This window comes from Bombina bombina, chromosome 2 (assembly GCF_027579735.1).
Source record: "Bombina bombina isolate aBomBom1 chromosome 2, aBomBom1.pri, whole genome shotgun sequence".
NCBI classification, from domain to species: Eukaryota; Metazoa; Chordata; class Amphibia; order Anura; family Bombinatoridae; genus Bombina; species Bombina bombina.
The window spans coordinates 824,335,787-824,357,641 of record NC_069500.1 but is presented as its reverse complement, the minus strand read 5'-3'; the positions used below and the strand labels follow the sequence as shown (position 1 = coordinate 824,357,641).

The 21,855-nt window shown below is 37.0% G+C and overlaps 1 protein-coding gene across 1 annotated transcript in view; it reads left to right on the top strand.

Moving 5' to 3' along the window:
• The window catches only part of LOC128647319 (phospholipid-transporting ATPase IC-like), a 304,249-nt gene that overhangs the window by 105,261 nt on the left and 177,133 nt on the right, over positions 1-21,855 (top strand). The window contains exons 6-10 of the mRNA XM_053700103.1: positions 6,490-6,560; positions 7,215-7,297; positions 7,375-7,533; positions 10,509-10,603; positions 19,438-19,597. Of these exons, the coding sequence (XP_053556078.1) occupies positions 6,490-6,560; positions 7,215-7,297; positions 7,375-7,533; positions 10,509-10,603; positions 19,438-19,597 (568 nt within the window). The remainder of the gene's footprint in view (positions 1-6,489; positions 6,561-7,214; positions 7,298-7,374; positions 7,534-10,508; positions 10,604-19,437; positions 19,598-21,855) is intronic.

The following is a 21,855-nucleotide window of genomic DNA, read 5'->3' as shown; positions in this document are numbered from 1 at the left end:
CTGTTTTTTCCCGGTTATCATTCCATAGAACAGACTGGACCTGCTATTAGAGGGGAGGTCTACAGATTTTTTTTCCATCTAATAAGTGTATGCCTTGCAATCTGTTTACTACCTCTACGGGACTCAGCTTTGCAGTGCTTGTTTTAAATTCAGTATTACACAAACTACAGTGTGTCTGTGTTATTTTCTATTAGCCACTGTAAAAAATGGAGCAGGCTGATACTGTCACTTCTGGATTAGACCCTTTAAAGTGAAGGTCTAAAAAATGTTTATTCCTAGGAATGGGCCACAATCAGTTTTCTGATTTTTAAAGTTGTTCCCTTTTATCAGCTTTTATTATAGAGCTTTGGGGGAATCTTTTTCCAAGGTGGATGTGTCAACTTCCACTTAAGCCATATGATTTCCTATTCCCTTTGAGGCTAATTCTTTTTTTTTTCCTGAAAATACTGTTGTTGCATATTTTCCAAATCTTTTGACAATGTCATATTAATTCTAAGATATGCATTTAATAGTATACCCAGGAGAGCTCTGCAGCTCATTACATAGTTGGCAGACATGGTCGTTATGGTAGACCTTATCTCAGTTTTTTCTAGGTAAGACTTTATTTATAATTGATTACATTCCATTGAGGAAGCTTCCTTCCTTAGGTCTCAAGAGCTAAAGGGAAATACTTATTTTATTAGCCATTTTAACTCCTTGGTCAATCTTGGAACCTACATTTTCCTCCTTTTCTCAGACACTTGATTTTTCCAAGATATGTCTGGAAGCTTAGTGTTTTTTGGAATAAGGCCAAACAATCTAGACGTTTTCATCCTAACTTGGACCAACAATCCAGATTCTTTTCTGGTAGGTGGTAAATTATTTCTTTCTCAAAGGGCCTAGTCGCAGTATGTCTAGATTTTCTGGATTTTAATCATAATTACAGTATGGGCTTTAGGCCAACATTTCCTTTGATGAATGCATTTTGTCTGTCTTCTTTTGAAAAATCCTATACAGTCAGGAGTCCTTTTTTTCTCTCTCAGTCCTTGACCTTGAACCTAGAAAGTGCTAGTCCTGGTTCCAGTTTTTGGAATAAGATCAATAGCCTAATTATATTTTGTTCTTTTTTCCCAAGAAAAGGGGAAGTTTATGACCTATTTTGGATTTCAGATCATTATCAGGTTTCTCTGAATTCCTTCTCTTAAGATGGATTCTGGTTGGTCCATTTTATCGTAGTTCATAATGGTTTATTTATGTTTTCAATAGATTTGAAGGCTGCTTTCTTACATAATGCTGTCCACCACCAGTTCCCAAACATTGTCATTCTAGACAAACACAGTCTGTTTTTGGCTCTTCCATGGAACCTACTATAATTCCCAAACTTTTGGATAGGTTCTGAGAACTCCTTTGTCTATTATAAGTTACCAAATTTTTGCCTGTAGTTCCATTTATGGAAACTATTTTTCCTCTTTTCATTGTCTTTAACCAATAGTCATGAACTGTTTTTGCAGCACAGTAGGAAAATCATTTTTTAGAAATGTTGTTCTTTTCAATTATGAGCTGTATGTCTGAGTCTTTGTAGGACTTTCCATGGGACTTTCTCTTATGGTTCAGTGCAGATCCAAGTTCAAACAGCCTGTTAATTTCTCCAAGTTTGGCTCTATGTTTGGAAGTCTCACGTGAATCGCTTCACCATCTGTTATTTTTTCCCTTTGCGAATTCTATATCAGCTGTATATATTTGTCTTACTAATTCCTTAGTGCAGATATCTCATTCTGTTTTCTTAGTAATCCTTTGCTCCCCACTATAAAACAGTCACTGTTATAGTGGTTTATTCACCACTCCAGTCTTCTGGAGGTGTTATTTATTAGTACCTCTTGGATTATAATTTATACTGATGTCAGTCTCCTGAGTGAGATGAAGTCTGAGGAGAGTGCAGGAAGTTGCTTTCCTCAGGAGTAGTGATGTCGCAAACCTAAAATTTTGCGTTCGTGAACGGCGGACGTGAACTTCCACAACTGTTCGCGAACGGGCGAACCGGGCAAACCGCCATAGACTTCAATAGGCAGGCGAATTTTAAAACCCACAGGGACTCTTTCTGGCCACAATAGTGATGGAAAAGTTGTTTCAAGGGTACTAACACCTGGACTGTGGCATGCCGGAGGGGGATCCATGGCAAAACTCCCATGGAAAATTACATAGTTGATGCAGAGTCTGGTTTTAATCCATAAAGGGCATAAATCACCTAACATTGCTAAATTGTTTGGAACGTGCTTTAAAACATCAGGTATGATGTTGTATCGATCAAGTAGTGTAAGGGTTACGCCCGCTTCACAGTGACAGACCAAACTCCCCGTTTAAAGGGACAGTCTACACCAGAATTTTTATTGTTTTAAAAGATAGATGATCCCTTTATTACCCATTTCCCAGTTTTGCATAACTAACACATTTATAATAATATACTTTTAACCTCTGTGATTATCTTGTAGCTAAGCCTCTGCAAACTGCCCCTTTTTTCAGTTCTTCTGACAGACTTGCAGTCTAGCCGATCAGTGCCTGCTTCCAGATAACTTCTTGTGCACGAGCACAGTGTTATCTATATGAAATACGTGAACTAACACCCTCTAGTGGTGAAAATCTGTTAAAATGCAATCTGAAAGAGGTGGGCTTCAAGGTCTAAGGTGGGCTTCAAGGTCTAAGGTGACACTGTGCCCTGGCAGGCAGGCACTGAAACACACACGTGTGAAGGAAACTGACTGCTATTATTTAACATAGTCAAAAAAGTGTTGTTTTTTTTTAAATCTACACTACTGTTACACCAGATATGAGTTGCACTGGGGTGACACTGTGACACTGTGCCCTAGCAGGCACTGAAACGCACACGTGTGAAGGAAACTGACTGCTATTATTTCACAGTCAAAAAAGTTTTTTTTTTTTTTAAATCTTCACTACTGTTACACCAGATATGAGTTGCACTGGGGTGACACTGTGCCCTGGCAGGCAGGCACTTAAACGCACACGTGTGAAGGAAACTGACTGCTATTATTTAACACAGTCAAAAAAGTGTTGTTGTTTTTTAAATCTACACTACTGTTACACCAGATATGAGTTGCACTGGGGTGACACTGTGCCCTGGCAGGCAGGCACTTAAATGCACATGTGTGAAAGAAACTGACTGCTATTATTTAACACAGTCAAAAAAGTGTTGTTTTTTTTTAAATCTACACTACTGTTACACCAGATATGAGTGGTGGCACTGGGCAAGTGGGAACAGTATACGCTGTGAGCCTGACACACATGCTGGCAGGCAGGCAACTTCCGAATGAATCTAAAATGGATGCTGTCCAGGAGGTAGGAGGGTCTGGGAGGGAGGGTCTGCTGCTGATTGGCTGGAATGTGCCTGCTTACTGTGAGGTACAGGGTCAAAGTATTACGCAATGGTGACGAATAGGGGGCGGATCGAACATCACATATGTTCGCCCGTCGCGGCGAACGCGAACATGCTATGTTCGCCGGGAACTAATCGCCGGCGAACAATTCGCGACATCACTACTCAGGAGTTAAGATTACTATTAATTTTTTTTTTATACTTTGGTCCTCAGACTTGGCCTCTTAACTCAAATGGCACACTTGTCTTTGTTTTTAGGTCAGACAATGTCACAGCTGTGGCATATATTGATTTTCACAAGGGAATCTCTAGTTTCCTTATCAACGAAGGAAGTCCCTTGAATTAACTTGACCTGCGTTCTTTATTCTAACTGCATTTTACATCTTATAAGTGAACTTTGTGAGGTGGATTGATTCAGTTTACAACTTCTTCAGCTGGGGGAAAGGTTTTCTCCTTCAAGGGGTTTTCTTAGTGGTGAATCTCTTATTTCACATTTTGACCTTATGGACTCTTGTTTAAATCTCTCTTTATTCACATGCTTTGCTAGAGCCTGAGATTCTTTTTTCATAGTTTCCATGGCTCCTGTAGCTATTTGGTACTTCAACTAGCTTTCCTTTTATCCTTCATTTGTTTTACCACTTAGAAGCATCTAAGCTCCAGCTTGATCATACAGACCTGTTAATGCAGATTTAGAGGCCTATTTATCATAGGTCTTGTGGACCTGATCCGACAGTGCGGATCAGGTCCACAAGACATCGCTGAATGCGGAGAGCAATACGCTCTCCATATTCAGCATTGCACCAGCAGCTCACCAAGAGCTGCTGGTGCAACGCCGACCCCTGCAGACTTGCGGCCAATTGGCCGCCAGCAGGGGGGTGTCAATCAACCTGATCGTACTCGATCAGGTTGAATTACGGCAATTCCTGTCCACCTCATCAGAGCAGGCGGACAGGGTGATGGAGCAGCGGTCTTTCGACCGCTGCTTCATAACTGGTGTTTCTGGTGAGTTTGAAGACTCGCCAGAAACACGGCCCTTCAAGCTCCATACGTAGCTTGATAAATGGGCCTCCTTGACTGGATGTCCAAAAATATTCCTATTTGGTTTTTACCACTATTTCAATATTTTCCAATTCTTTCAAGAAATTTAACCAAGGACTTATCTGCTTATTTTTTTAAGTTCTCTGACATTTATCCCTTGTTCTAGATCTAGTCTCACTAATACTTGTAAAACGAAAAAAAATGTACCGTATGCTGGTATAGTAAAAATAAAAGGTTCTTTATTTTCGCCAAACAATGGTAAAAAGACCACACTTTTGTATTTTTAGTCTCACTAATAGTTAGACATTTTCTCTTCCTGAGGACCTTTTATAGTCTCTTATTTTAAACCTATGTATGGTCTCAGCATTTTGCTTATTTAAATGTGGGGTTTTATTTACTACATTTTCACAAGTAGAGTATCTGGTTTGTTTGCCTTTTCTTGTGAGATTCCTTATCTTTATCTCTTTCATGATAAGATTTTTTTCTCTGTTTTTTTTTTTATTTTGTGTGTTTTTTTAAAAGAATGTTTAGTTTTTTATGTGTCCATGTATAAGTCTGAGGACTACGGTCATTACTTAGCTTCCTAGTTAAAGCATTCATTGTGTATGGCTTCTTGGAAGCAGGAAATCTCTTCCAGAATTTTTCAGCCCTTTCTAATAGATTAGTTTCTAATTGTGAGATTGATAAAGAGGGAGCTTTTGGAAGGAAAGTCCTACAGTCTTGGTGGTGGTACTTAGGTGCCTGCATACCTTTTCCCACCCATTTACTTGTAGACTCCACAGCTTGGGTGTGCTTGTTGGACTCTCACCACCTTATGAAAGAAAACAAAATTCATACTTACCTGATAATTTCATTTCTTTCATGGTGGTGAGAGTCCACAAGACCTACCCTTTTTTATTTTTCATAATGGTGGCAGTGTATTATGCATCTCATTTTGCCTTTGTCCTTTCCTACTTTCAATTTTCTGCTTGTCTCGGCTTTACATTGGACTGTGATATCAGAGAGGCGAGAGGGATTAAAAGCTTGTACAAGGTGGGATATCTTTGCCTCCTCCTGGTAGCCAGGAGTTTAATTCCCTAGGAATAATGCCTTGTGTACTCTCACCACCATGAAAGAAATTAGATTATCAGTAAGGATAAATTTTGTTCTTTAGTTTGAACAAAGCTAAATTCAAAAAGGTAAATTCACCAGCACATTGAGTATTCTCAAGGGCAAGACCAGAATTTTCACTAGACTCTCAGAGGGTAACTGGGTTGGTTTTCCAATTTCTCAAATGATACAATGTTGCAATATAATTCCTCTTCTCTTTTGCACTATGTTTTGCACACTTGGATGTTCAGCTTGTCAGAAACTGTATGTTCTTAAGCAGATATATTTTTTAAGACGCACACAATAGTTAGTGCACATGTTACATTGTGAATTCTTGTGTTACTTAAAGGGACAGTCTACTCCAAGTTTTTTATTGCTTAAAAAAATAGATAATCCCTTTATTACCCATTCTTCAGTTTTGCATAACCAATACGGTTATATTAATACACTTTTTTTTACCTCTGTGATTACCTTTTATCTAAACCCCTGCAGCCTGCCCCTTTATCTCAGTGCTTTTGACAGACTTGCATTTCAGCCAATCAGAGCTGACTCATAAATAACTCCATGGAAGTAAGCACAATGTTATCTATATGGCACACATGAACTGGCGCTGTCTAGCTGTGAAAAACTGTCAAAATGCACTGACATAAGAGGCGGCCTTCAAGGTCTTAGAAATTAGCATATGACCCTACCTAGGTTTAGCTATCAACAAATAATTCCAAGAGAACAAAGCAAATTTGATGATAAAAGTAAATTGGAAAGTTGTTTAAAATTGCATTCCCTATCTGTATCATGAAAGTTTAATTTTGACTAAACTGTCCCTTTAAGTGGGATGAAAAGTCAGGACGTTTTTTTTTTACTAACCTGTGCTTATAGACCCTGATCCTGTGCTGCCAATATACAAATCTGCATAACGGTAATAATACCAGTTTACAATTTGGGGTTTACTTAAATGACAATAAAGAGTGATAACAATTTGTTTTTGTTGTTCATAGGCAGATATGTTACTGTTATACAGTACAGAACCAAATAGCCTTTGCTATGTAGAAACAGCAGGGATTGACGGGTAAGATGTTAGTTGATTTTTTATATTAATGTAATTTTCACGTGCACACAAGATATTCCAAGTTCAGCTTTTTGTGCTCATCGGGTTAGCTTGTGTGAGAAAACAGTTTATTTTCAACTCATAATATGAGTGCAACCCAACAAGAGCAAAAAGCTTACTTCTAGCGCAGTTAGCGCTCAAGCGAGAGAGTATTAAATAGTGATCTACTTTTAATCTGGCCTTAGAAAGCAATGGAGACATGCTGCACTGTGCTCTATTAAAGGAAAATTAGCAAATGGCAGATAAAGATCCTCAAGAAAAAGATGGTGCAAGCGTATTGCGGCCCATGGCATGGAGGGAAGTGGTGCTGCTGCTTACAGTATGTTCCCTTTTTTTACTAGATGTTACTAAACGAATATTATTAATAGTAGTTACAGCTGAGTAGTACCTATGGCAGATCTTAAAAAGTTTCTTAGCACTGCATATAATTAATATAATTATTGTACTATCAGGGACTTTAAAAATATTTTTAATAAATTAAACACAAACGACTTTTACTTTGTGTGGAAAAAAATGTTCTACTGAAGGTGAATCATTTTTGTAAACCTCAAATAGCTTGGAGTTTTTTCTTTTCTGTCTGAATTACTTCACTTCCACTTTATCTATTTTTGCCAGAGAGACGAACCTCAAATTTCGTCAATCCCTAGCGGTCACACATTCTGCCCTGAATTCTGAGAGTGCACTTGCTGATTTTGACGGTAAGTTTTAGGTCTCTCCTCTGTAAATAAACAAACGTTGATTCAAGTTGGATCTATGAAGTATTTTGTCTTTACAGGTTTGGTGACATGTGAATTTCCCAACGTTAATTTGCACAAGTTTGTGGGCACCCTGGCCTGGAAAGACAAAACATACCCTCTGAATAATGACAATATTCTGCTACGAGGCTGCAGAATCCGCAATACATTAAGCTGCTATGGTCTTGTCATTTATGCAGGTAGGTTAAAAAATAAATTAGTACAGCGAGATAGCTCAGTTAAGTGGCTTGCTGCATTGCCTGCAGTACCTGTTCAGTCCTTTGGGCTGTTATTGGTTTTAATACTGGCAAGGTCAACTCTTTCATCAATCTTCATAATTTGAGAAACATTAAAGGGATATTAAACACTAAATAAATGCTAGATATAATGATGCATTCAAAGAAAACATTAGTCTTAGAATGTATTTTTTAAAGTTTCATTAGCTGTATAAATATTGACAAAATAAGTGTAACGTTTTAGTTTCTATAAAACAATGGGAGCTGCCATGTTGTAACTTAGGTTACCTTCTCTGCTGTAGCCAATTAGAGACAGTTTTAAATAGATGATAAGTAAAAACAGAACCGCCACATGGCCTAGTACTGCATATAATCGGATAAACAATATACAAAGTAAAAAATTCACTCACATGTGAGAAAGCACCCCTATATGGTGCAAATGTAGCAGACTGGATTCTCTGTCATCCGGCAGACTGGCCTCTCGTGATTCACCAACACTGGGGATGTAGTACCTACAAAGATTTTTTCTCTCCAGTTCAGGATACAAGTGATGAGCAATAAATGTTTGGTAGCAAGTTGTAAGGTTCAAAACTTACTTTAATAACATAATAAAATCAGCAACGCGTTTCTCAGGTTAGCAAAACTGTCTCATCAGGCTTCATCAGAACAGCAAACATGTGCTTCTGTATGTTTGTTGTGCTTGTTCTGAGTGTATGGAGAGTTTATTGGGCATGAGATTAATGCTCTTTTGAATTATATGTACTCTTCTTTAACATTTGTCTGGAGTGCTGAGATTCTTTTATTTTTGTATTTAGGTATAGATATGTTTTTATTTAAGTTGCCTCTTATCTGTTTTCACCTGATGAAGGGGCAGATATAAAACAGGAAATAAAATATACTGTCCAAACAAGGCTGTGTGTAACATAAGATAATCCAAAAGGGTTTCTATACAACTTTGTTTGCACTGACAGAGATAAATAGAAAACTAATTCAAACAAAAGAAAATGGATTTCATTTCCCTTTATCACTAACATTAGACTTTTCCTTTATGGTTCCCATTCACACAATATTCCAGTAGGTAGCAACATACCTAATTTATTACTCAGTAATAAATGCAGTCAATAAAAAAGAAATACATACACATATTTTCATGCCTATATTCTAATCTGCAATGATAACCTTAAGGGGGTAGTAATCACCTTGTAATTATAATATGTTTATGCAGTTTAACAGTAAAATAACATACTAGGTGAGTTTGAATTTTTTTTTAATGTGTGAAATGCTGCAATTGTTTTTCAGTAGACAAACTCCACTCAGCACTTAACTTATTTGCAAATCCTGACATGTAACTGGAATAGACGCAGCTTCCCACAGTCATTTTCTGCTGTTTCTAATCTTATATTCTCTGTTAAAGCAAATTAGGGAGAAATATGTAGCAGGGTTATGCTTGTATATTACAATATCAATCCGTAGACATTAAGTGCTTTAGCACGAATTTGGAACTATCACATTAAAACACAGCTCAAACTAAACACACAAGTAGAAAAAAATAAACAATAGACCCAACCCTCTAAATTACTAACTCTCCCCTTTTTAAAATCAGATCCAGAATGATAGTGATATTTTAGATGGATTTTAATTCATCAGTTGTATTAAAGATGCGCTATAACTTATTTTCTAAAATAGATATTAAATTCAAATACCATGAGATCCGCAGCCCACTTCAAAAGTCAAATTTTCTATGAGCTAACGGTTTGAATTGTTGTCCAATAAACACAACAAAAGTGCCATATAGGAAGAACGCTGATTGGAGAACAATTTGCATTGCTGACAACTTGTAATACCAGCCCACATTAACGTGCGCTGGTATTACACAGTGGAGCCCAAATATCGCTTTCATGAAAGCGATATTTAGCGCTCCACTTGTAATCTGGCCTAAAGTGTATAAAGAAAAATATTACACAATGCAATGCAAACAGATAATATAAAAAGGAGAACATTACAGAACCTGTTAATTAACCAGCATAGTTGTTTTGGCTAAAGGAAAATTGAACAAAGGAATATCCAGCCACACAATTGTCCCTTGCCTTCTAAGTAAATGAAAAATTGCCTGACAGGCAATAAAATATGTGGTAGGAGATATTAAAATATTGTAACATGGTACAGGTACTTCTAACTGCCCTATTAATAATGCTAAGTACATGTTGTAAGTTATCATTTTAATAGCAGACTTCACATGTGCATTTCAAATAAACTTTTACGTCCGTCTATTGCACTGGTTTTAAAACCTGTCCTCAGGCCTCCCAAACAGGTCAGGTTTTCAGGATTACCTTGGATGAGAGCAGGAAAAATAACCATGGTTACAAATCAGCTGATTGTTTCATCTGTGCTCCAGTTCAGAAATCCTAAAAATATGGCCTGTTAGAGAGGCGTGAGGACAGGTTTGAAAACCAGTGCTCTATTGTATACCATGTTTATTGCAGCTATTGACTAGGACTATTATTCACAAATTATACAAATGTCTTCATTGTGTCTTACTCTCCTCCTCTGCTGCCTGCATGTTGAGGTTACCACCAATTAATTTTACAAGGGCCAGCTTTTTATTATCAGTTATTTTTAGAGCGCCAACAGATTCCGCAGCGCTAAGCTTTCTAACGAGTATCTGATATGTTCATTTTATATTTCAATAGATGACGTTTTGGAATAGAAATAAGTTGCTGCAAGGGTAATATTGCTGTAATAACAGTTAGAGAATGGGATTGTTTTGTTTTTTACCTCTACTCAGATACTTTGTATTCCTGGCACATACTTGTAGCGCTATATTAGTATTGTTGTTGTTTACAGTTATATTAAAAAATTATGTAACAATATATGTCTAGCTTGATGTGTATATAGCATTTTGGCTATTCCAGTTGAGAAAGATGATTTTTCTGTTTTAGGCTTTGACACTAAAATAATGAAGAATTCTGGTAGGGTCTGTCTGAAAACCAGCAGGCTGGACAGCGTTATCAACAAAACAGTGATATATGTAAGAGCACATAGATCCTTTTTTAAATATATATCTATACTGTGTGTATATGTATGTGTGTGTGTATGGTTTTATTTATACAGTATATATATATATATATATGTGTGTGTGTATGTGTATATATATATGAACCTAAAATACAAAAAGAGAAGGATTGAATAAATTTATATCAATCAAAGAAGGACCAAGGCTGCACAGGGTTCAGCATGCTTTATTACTAAACAACACCAAATTGCACCCTAGGCAGGGATGTCTATTCTCCACCCAAATCCCAACAATAAAGAACCCACTACTAAAAACAAGAGAGCTGAAAACAGGGAACACAATCGAACCTCAAACAATGATACAGAAAATAACTATAGAGGTGCGATATAGAAAGCCCCTAACAGGCACAATGGTAAACTATATGGCACATATGGTATCAAAAAACACTCAAGTAACCGGTTACTGGATATAAGAATGGCAAGCGGGGCCCCAGAAAAAACTTTGTTGCTGACTGGAACTCTGTGGAAATAAGTGTCCAATCCTGAACAATGAATGCTGATGGCACACAATTGAAAACATGAATCACAGTCTTAGTAATAATTGCAGTTCAAAAGAAGTAGTGCAAAGTTATTCTGAAGTTGCCTGGCACATAAGTGTAAACTACACGCACAGGCTATGATCTTGTAAACTGCTACAATGTGTATGACATGTTGCCGCTTGCCTTTTCATCTGTTTATATGTGTCCGCTTGCCTTTTCATCTATTCATGATGTAACCATTTTCAGCACTGCATGTATACCATGTGTCAGATTGCTAATACACAGATGCTGTGCTTGTTCACATAAATAACTTTATCATCGCTACGGTAAGCAAGACTTATCCTCGCCTAATCTCACCTTCACGGGCGTCTGCATAAGCTTCCGTGCAGCTTGTATATGTGCACGAACATACCCGACTTCACTGAGATCCCTTGAGGACTATGAGCTGGCGTCTTCACTCGCTTAACCGTATGAACAATCTTGAGTGCGTTTGGCGGTCCGTGTGATTCACCTGTTGCAAGCTCTACGTCACCAGTGTCTCTGCATGACCAGTTTCGCCCCTCCCACACAGGTAAGAGACCGGGGCTTCATCAGATGTGCTAGAGAGAGGCTAATCCTGACTTTTAAATGATTGCTTCACTTCAGGTTATGCCTCCTTTTGCACTGAGATGTAGTTTATAAAAAAAGTGATCAAACTACATTACGTGACATTTGCCACTTTTAGTATGTGCCATTCAAAAAATTGGGACAGGCTGGGAAAATCATTTTCTTTTATTACAATGTCAATAACTTCTTATTTCTTGTTATTACTCTTTGCCGTAGGGCCCAACTCTCAAGAATTTTCTGTTGCTCACAATATGGCCATCATCATGTTTACTTTTTAATACTAACAACTCTATGAATATTTTTAAATATTCATTGTTTTTACCACTAAAGACATCAGAGAATCAAATGAAGAAAGAAATACGATGAATGCCATATATTAATGTCATATGGCTTTAAGATACAATTTTTGCATACCCCATACAGTATATATTTCTCAATTTTATTACCATTGACCCTCAGAATACTAATTTTAAAGCTATTTATGCTCACCTAGATGAGTTATTATACCTTTCCATCACATTACTTATGAACCAAGTTTTTTCTACATCTAGTATATATCATAAACAGCTACAGGGAGTTGAATGGGGACATTTGCTAGAACTGGTGATTAATGTCTATTATATATATGAAAAGAGAAAACAGAAGCGCCACATGTGGCGCTTCTGTTTTCTCTTTTCATAGATTGCCGCTCCTGGATCCTGGCCTGGATCATCACAGATAGCTGCCTCCCATCCCAATAGAGACTTTCACTTTATTACCATTGTGTTTGTATGATTGTATATTATTTGTATCACTTTGTATTACATTGTCACTAATTTTCACCGCATAATATTGCACATTGTATTATTTACCACTCTCTATTCACATTGATATTGGTATACACAGCATATTATACTGATTTTTCACTAGTATTTTTCAGATTTGCTAGTACCAATCTTTAACACAAGTACTTAATATATAGATATATAAGTATAGATTTATTTGGTCACATCCCCTCTCTTACACTTAGGGCGCCCCCTCTCTCTCTTTTTTTCTATTATATATATATATATATATATATATATATATATATATATACCCAGGTAAGCGTTGGCATATCTGGATAACTTTATACAAACTTGTAAAGATTTATAAAAAACATGAGTATTCAATCTTCTCATTCAAACCAACAGGGCTTAATGTATTTAGTCTATGAATCCATCTAGATTCATGCTGAAGGATAATCCTATCCAAGTTGCCTCCTCGTCTATTTTCTTTAAATGCTTCTATACCCATTATCTGAAGTTTGCTGCAATCAGAGTTGTGGAATGCTCTGAAGTGTCTAGCTACTGGGCTATCATCTTCATTATTTTTGATGTCATCTCTGTGTTCACGTAGTCTCACCTTGAGCTATCTAGTGGTTTTACCCACATAGAATTTTGGGCATGGGCAATTCAACAAATAAATAACATTTGTTGAAGTGCAGAAGATCCTGTCTTTGACATAGTGTACTTTTTTACGAGTAGGTGTACAAAAGCTATTTGACCTTTTTACGTATACGCAGTAGACCCAATGTCCACAGGGAACAGATCCCACTTGATTTCTTGCTATACTGAGCCAATTAGTATGTGGTTCCCTTTTGTACTCACTATGCACCAATTTATCTCTTATATTTGGTGCTCTCTTTGCTGTTAATAGTGGATATTCGGAGATGCATCCATTTAAGGAGGCATCATTGGTTAGAATATGCCAATGTGAGTTTAGAATACTCCGCAACTTATCCCAATGTGCATTATATCTTGTCACTAGTCTTGCGTGGTTTTCATCACTTGACACCTTGCGTTGACTATATAATAAGTCACTCCTAGGTGTATAACGTGCTCTTACCCAGGCTTTCTTAACTTGTCTCTTTGAGTAGCCTCTAGAAATTAATCTTGCCGCCATTTCCTTAGCCTGCCTTTCAAAGGCTGTTTGAGATGAACAACATCTTTTGAGCCTAAGAAATTGTCCCACTGGGACACAGTTTTTTTGTGCTTGTGGGTGATGACTTTGAGCGTGTAGCAAACTGTTTGTTGCTGTCTTTTTTCGATGGACTTCAGTGTGGATGATATTTCCTACTTTACTTATATTCAAGTCCAGAAATGTAGCTTCATTTTTGCTTACATTAAATGTGAGAAATAAGTTTAAATCATTCTCATTGAGGATTTTCACAAAGTCAATGACAGATTTTTCATCCCCTTTCCAGAGGATAAATATATCGTCCACAAACCTGAGCCATACAATTACGTGCTTCTCAACCCATTCTGACAATTCACTGAAAACAACTTTGTTTTCCCAAAAAACAAGATGTAAACACGCATATGTGGATGCGCATGTGGCACCCATTGCGGTGCCCCTCAATTGTCTAAACAGCTTTCCATCAAAACAAAAGATATTGTTTTTAAGAATGAAATTCAGAAGTTCTAGTACCAATTTTGTGTTGTTTTCATATTCCTTCCCTCTAAGTTCTAAAAAGTATCTGGCTGCCTCCAGACCTACTGTATGAGGGATAGAGGAATAGAGAGATTCAACATCCATGGTAACTAGTAACATGTCCTCATCGACTGTGATTTTATCTAATTTCTTCAAAACATCTCCTGTATCACGAACAAAGGAGGATAGAGATTCCAAAAATGGACACAAGAAATGATCCACATATTTACTAATCCCCACCGTTGGTCCACCAATGCCCGAAATAATCGGGCGTCCCGGTGGATTAGTTAAATGCTTGTGGACTTTTGGGATGCAATAGAAGGTGGGTAATACTGGGTGGGGGTTATAGAGAGATTGATGTTCTTTGACGGTAAGAAGACCTTTATCTCTAGCCCGATTGAGCATGAATAACAATTCATTGCACAATTTTTAATAGGCACTACGGGGGACCTGTTCATATTGTTCAGTGACATTGAGTTGCCTTCTGACCTCACGCACATATGCGTCCTGATTTAAGATAACAATGTTACCGCCTTTATCTGACGGCTTAAAAATAAGGTCCTTTCTTTTTATGAGTTCCTCTAAGGCTACTCGTTCATGTTTATTTAAGTTGTCACCAACTATCCCTGTAATCCCTATTTTATTAACATCTTCTTCCACACACCTAACAATAACGAGACTAAGTCATCGACATGCTTTATTACTAAAAAACACCAAATTGCTCCCTAGGCAGGGACGTCTATTCTCCACCCAAATCCCAACAATAAAGAACCCACTACTAAAAACAAGAGAGCTGAAAACAGGGAACACAATCGAACCTCAAACAAGGCAACAAGGAATCAACAAGTTTAGTTGAGATGTTGGAGACAGTTGGGGAGAGTTTAAGTCAAAAAGAGGATGAAATGACAGTAATCAATCTCTCCTCTGCTGACCTAAACCAGGCGCATATAAAACTGCTTAAAAAGGGTCTCTCCTTCTGTCCCTCTAATGCTCTGGATACTTTTGAATTTGTAAAAGATCTCAATTTGTATGCCAGAAAGATTTTGCTTAAAAAAATGTGGAAAAACAAAGCCACTATGGATCCCACCATTTTAGCATCTGACGCGGCAGCAGTCGATGACTTAGTCTCGTTATTGAATGATCAAGATTTAGGTGAAGCGCATCAGGCACACCCTATGAAATCAAGATTTAAGCCTAAATCAAAATATATGCCCCAACTCTCATTATCATCTAGTATACACACCTTGGTTAGGTGTGTGGAAGAAGATGTTAATAAAATAGGGATTACAGGGATAGTTGGTGACAACTTAAATAAACATGAACGAGTAGCCTTAGAGGAACTCATAAAAAGAAAGGACCTTATTTTTAAGCCGTCAGATAAAGGCGGTAACATTATTATCTTAAATCAGGACGCATATGTGCGTGAGGCCAGAAGGCAACTCAATGTCACTGAACAATATGAACAGGTCCCCCGTAGTGCCTATGAAAAATTGTGCAATGAATTGTTATTCATGCTCAATCGGGCTAGAGATGAAGGTCTTCTTACTGTCAAAGAACATCAATCTCTCTATAACCCCCACCCAGTATTACCCACCTTCTATTGCATCCCAAAAGTCCACAAGCATTTAACTAATCCACCGGGACGCCCGATTATTTCGGGCATTGGTGGACCAACGGTGGGGATTAGTAAATATGTGGATAATTTCTTGTGTCCATTTTTGGAATCTCTATCCTCCTTTGTTCGTGATACAGGAGATGTTTTGAAGAAATTAGATAAAATCACAGTCGATGAGGACATGTTACTAGTTACCATGGATGTTGAATCTCTCTATTTCTCTATCCCTCATACAGTAGGTCTGGAGGCAGCCAGATACTTTTTAGAACTTAGAGGGAAGGAATATGAAAACAACACAAAATTGGTACTAGAACTTCTAAATTTCATTCTTAAAAACAATATCTTTTGTTTTGATGGAAAGCTGTTTAGACAATTGAGGGGCACCGCAATGGGTGCCACATGCGCATCCACATATGCGTGTTTACATCTTGTTTTTTGGGAAAACAAAGTTGTTTTCAGTGAATTGTCAGAATGGGTAGAGAGGCACGTAATTGTATGGCTCAGGTTTGTGGACGATATCTTTATCCTCTGGAAAGGGGATGAAAAATCTGTCATTGACTTTGTGAAAATCCTCAATGAGAATGATTTAAACTTATTTCTCACATTTAATGTAAGCAAAAATGAAGCTACATTTCTGGACTTGAATATAAGTAAAGTAGGAAATATCATCCACACTGAAGTCCATCGAAAAAAGACAGCAACAAACAGTTTGCTACACGCTCAAAGTCATCACCCACAAGCACAAAAAAACGGTGTCCCAGTGAGACAATTTCTTAGGCTCAAAAGATGTTGTTCATCTCAAACAGCCTTTGAAAGGCAGGCCAAGGAAATGGCGGCAAGATTCATTTCTAGAGGCTACTCAAAGAGACAAATTAAGAAAGCCTGGGTAAGAGCACGTTATACACCTAGGAGTGACTTATTATATAGTCAACACAAGGTGTCAAGTGATGAAAACCACGCGAGACTAGTGACAAGATATAATGCACATTGGGATAAGTTGCGGAGTATTCTAAACTCACATTGGCATATTCTAACCAATGATGCCTCCTTAAATGGATGCATCTCCGAATATCCACTATTAACAGCAAAGAGAGCACCAAATATAAGAGATAAATTGGTGCATAGTGAGTACAAAAGGGAACCACATACTAATTGGCTCAGTATAGCAAGAAATCAAGTGGGATCTGTTCCCTGTGGACATTGGGTCTACTGCGTATACGTAAAAAGGTCAAATAGCTTTTGTACACCTACTCGTAAAAAAGTACACTATGTCAAAGACAGGATCTCCTGCACTTCAACAAATGTTATTTATTTGTTGAATTGCCCATGCCCAAAATTCTATGTGGGTAAAACCACTAGAGAGCTCAAGGTGAGACTACGTGAACACAGAGATGACATAAAAAATAATGAAGATGATAGCCCAGTAGCTAGACACTTCAGAGCATTCCACAACTCTGATTGCAGCAAACTTCAGATAATGGGTATAGAAGCATTTAAAGAAAATAGACGAGGAGGCAACTTGGATAGGATTATCCTTCAGCATGAATCTAGATGGATTCATAAACTAAATACATTAAGCCCTGTTGGTTTGAATGAGAAGATTGAATACTCATGTTTTTTATAAATCTTTACAAGTTTGTATAAAGTTATCCAGATATGCCAACGCTTACCTGGGTGTATATATATATATATATATATATATATATATATATATATATATATATATATATATATATATATATATATATATATATATATATATATATATATATATATATATATATAATAGACATTAATCACCAGTTCTAGCAAATGTCCCCATTCAACTCCCTGTAGCTGTTTATGATATATACTAGATGTAGAAAAAACTTGGTTCATAAGTAATGTGATGGAAAGGTATAATAACTCATCTAGGTGAGCATAAATAGCTTTAAAATTAGTATTCTGAGGGTCAATGGTAATAAAATTGAGAAATATATACTGTATGGGGTATGCAAAAATTGTATCTTAAAGCCATATGACATTAATATATGGCATTCATCGTATTTCTTTCTTCATTTGATTCTCTGATGTCTTTAGTGGTAAAAACAATGAATATTTAAAAATATTCATAGAGTTGTTAGTATTAAAAAGTAAACATGATGATGGCCATATTGTGAGCAACAGAAAATTCTTGAGAGTTGGGCCCTACGGCAAAGAGTAATAACAAGAAATAAGAAGTTATTGACATTGTAATAAAAGAAAATGATTTTCCCAGCCTGTCCCAATTTTTTGAATGGCACATACTAAAAGTGGCAAATGTCACGTAATGTAGTTTGATCACTTTTTTTATAAACTACATCTCAGTGCAAAAGGAGGCATAACCTGAAGTGAAGCAATCATTTAAAAGTCAGGATTAGCCTCTCTCTAGCACATCTGATGAAGCCCCGGTCTCTTACCTGTGTGGGAGGGGCGAAACTGGTCATGCAGAGACACTGGTGACGTAGAGCTTGCAACAGGTGAATCACACGGACCGCCAAACGCACTCAAGATTGTTCATACGGTTAAGCGAGTGAAGACGCCAGCTCATAGTCCTCAAGGGATCTCAGTGAAGTCGGGTATGTTCGCGCACATATACAAGCTGCACGGAAGCTTGTGCAGACGCCCGTGAAGGTGAGATTAGGCGAGGATAAGTCTTGCTTACCGTAGCGATGATAACGTTATTTATGTGAACAAGCACAGCATCTCTGTGTATTAGCAATCTGACACATGGTATACATGCAGTGCTGAAAATGGTTACATCATGAATAGATGAAAAGGCAAGCGGACACATATAAACAGATGAAAAGGCAAGCGGCAACATGTCATACACATTGTAGCAGTTTACAAGATCATAGCCTGTGCGTGTAGTTTACACTTATGTGCCAGGCAACTTCAGAATAACTTTGCACTACTTCTTTTGAACTGCAATTATTACTAAGACTGTGATTCATGTTTTCAATTGTGTGCCATCAGCATTCATTGTTCAGGATTGGACACTTATTTCCACAGAGTTCCAGTCAGCAACAAAGTTTTTTCTGGGGCCCCGCTTGCCATTCTTATATCCAGTAACCGGTTACTTGAGTGTTTTTTGATACCATATGTGCCATATAGTTTACCATTGTGCCTGTTAGGGGCTTTCTATATCGCACCTCTATAGTTATTTTCTGTATCATTGTTTGAGGTTCGATTGTGTTCCCTGTTTTCAGCTCTCTTGTTTTTAGTAGTTGGTTCTTTATTGTTGGGATTTGGGTGGAGAATAGACGTCCCTGCCTAGGGAGCAATTTGGTGTTTTTTTAGTAATAAAGCATGCTGAACCCTGTGCAGCCTTGGTCCTTCTTTGATTGATATAAATTTATTCAATCCTTCTCTTTTTGTAACTTAGGTTCATATTATTTTTGGGACTGCATGCACTGTTTTTCTTAGCAATTGATTAGAGGTGTAGCACCACATTTTTATTTTTATTTTTATTTTTGTGTATATAAATATATATATATATATATATGTATGTGTATATATATTATATTATATATATATATATATATATATATATATATATATATATATATATATATATAAAAACATAAAGATCTTCTAAACAGATTTTTTGCCTATGTTATTTTTCAGATAGCTGTTATGTTGATTTGTTCATCATTTTTCTTGGCTATCGGGGCTGGCGTCTGGGATTATCGGTATCTAAAGAAGCACACCTACCTGCCTGCTCATCCCACAATGTCATCTGCCACCTTTGGGTTTACAGTGTTTTGGAGTTACTCAACTGCCATGGGTACTCTTGTACCTTTTTTTTTATATATATCGTGAGTTGATAGATCAGTGTTAATTTGCATTCTTTGTTTGAAACAACATATTTTAATTTAACAAGTAGTTTCCCCTTCCTTAAACATCACAAGGGCAACAATGAAATATTATACAGGAGAGTGCCGGATATATATATATATATATATATATATATATATATATATATATATATATATATATATATATATATATATATATATATATATATATCAGTGGTCCCTCTAAGGCCAGTTTTGTGAGTGACCCAGCAGTGAAACAGTTAAGAAGGGAACCACACCTTTCCGTATTGATTGTGTAGTGTTTGCTAATTGCTCTAATTAACTGTTTTACTGCTGGGCCGCTCACAAACTGGCCTTAGAGGGAACGCATATATATATATATATATATATATATATATATATATATATATGTGTGTGTACAAGGATTTAACAGCGCCAATATATCCACTACAGGTTAAGATATGTATAATAATAAAGATGAAAAATAGTAAACTAGACAGTTCATATAAGTCCTTAGAGTGTATTTAGTCCGTAGTGGATCTCCAATATACAGTTGATATGAAGTAATAGATGGTATTTAATACCCTTACCAGATATTACCCCAATCTAATGAGGTAAGTATGCCGCACTGGGGGTATATGTAGATAATTTGATCTCCTCCTTGTATCCGAATGAGATGGTTATTCCAGTTTCGTAAGCCTCCTGGAGTATGTAGGGATGTGCTTCTGATGGTGAAGGTATCCCTTGAGCTTCCTGTGTAGATTAGTGGTTAGCCTCTTGGAGTACTTCGCTGTCTTGGTATCCTTAATATAGAGCATATATTTTTTATCAGCTTTTCTCAGTTCAGCTGCAATGTGTGTCTCTCTCCAAGTCAGAAACAGTGGTGGCTCTCTCTCTCTCTCCCATATATATATATATATATATATATATATATATATATATATATATATATATATATATATATGTATATATATATATATATATATATATATATATATATATATATATATAAATAAATAAATAAAATTATATATACAAAAATTATTAACACAACACACAGAAAACCTGGCACTTGGGATATGTACCCTGTACAGTTACGTGGGATGTGTACCCTGTCCAGTCAGAGAGCAGTCAGTTTCTTTGTTTTGTATTTGCTTAAGGGAAATTACAAATGCCTGTGACACCGTGATGTTGGTTCTCAGTTTGTTTGAAAGCATGCATTGTGTAGCTGCTTGGTTAGGGAGACCTTCACGTGGTCCTGGGCTTATTGTGAGTGAGTGCCAGGTTTTCTGTGTGTTGTATGTATGTATGTATGTATGTGTATGTGCGTGTGTGTGTGTGGGTGCTCTTGGTATAACAAGATTAAAGAGAGAATAAAGCACTCGCTGGTCTTCAGTCAACAACGTGATAAATTTATTGTGCTGTGACATTTCGGGGTTAACAAGCCCCTTCCTCTGACAAACAAACAGAGAGTGAGAATGAGACTTATAAAGCCATGAAAGGCCCTCCTACAGCAGTCTGCCAATGGGAGAGCAGCATGTGCAAAAATAAAACAAATGTTTAAAAGCAGCAAATGAGCTGATAAAGTAATTAAACCAACGTGTCAATATGTCAAATACAGTGGCCAAAAGATCATGCATAAGGGGCACCAAAACTGAAAACTAAACCGAACTTAATTATCAACAGAAATTACGTAGTAAAACACATATATTTACAAATATTTGCAGTCAAAAAAGGCTGGGCCGGATTGCTTGTGGACAACACACCCCTTTATGACATCATCCACTATCTCAATATCAGCGTGACTCATCAACAGTGTTGCAAGCGCTCCAACAAGCAAAGTCATACTCGAAGCACAGGAACCATCATAGGGGACTAGTCTAACCAAACTGACAGAATAAAGATATACTGAAACACAAAACGCTAATGAAAACCGAACTGACTGGTATACTCGTACATGGTGCGTATCCTTAGTAACCACCTAAACAACTAAAACATCATCCAATCGTGAAAAAGGGGCGTGATCACGCCCCCAAAGTGTCAAAGGGTAAACTGGTAAAAAAATAACAATATCGTCTGTAGATTAGCAAAATAAAAAAATAATACAAAATCCTGTCACTATTCAACTCATAAAATAAAGCTCCTCCGTGTCTATACAACCATGACATAGAGATGGCAACTCAAATCACTAGGTAGGCAAAACAAATGAGTTGGTGCGATGCCGGGA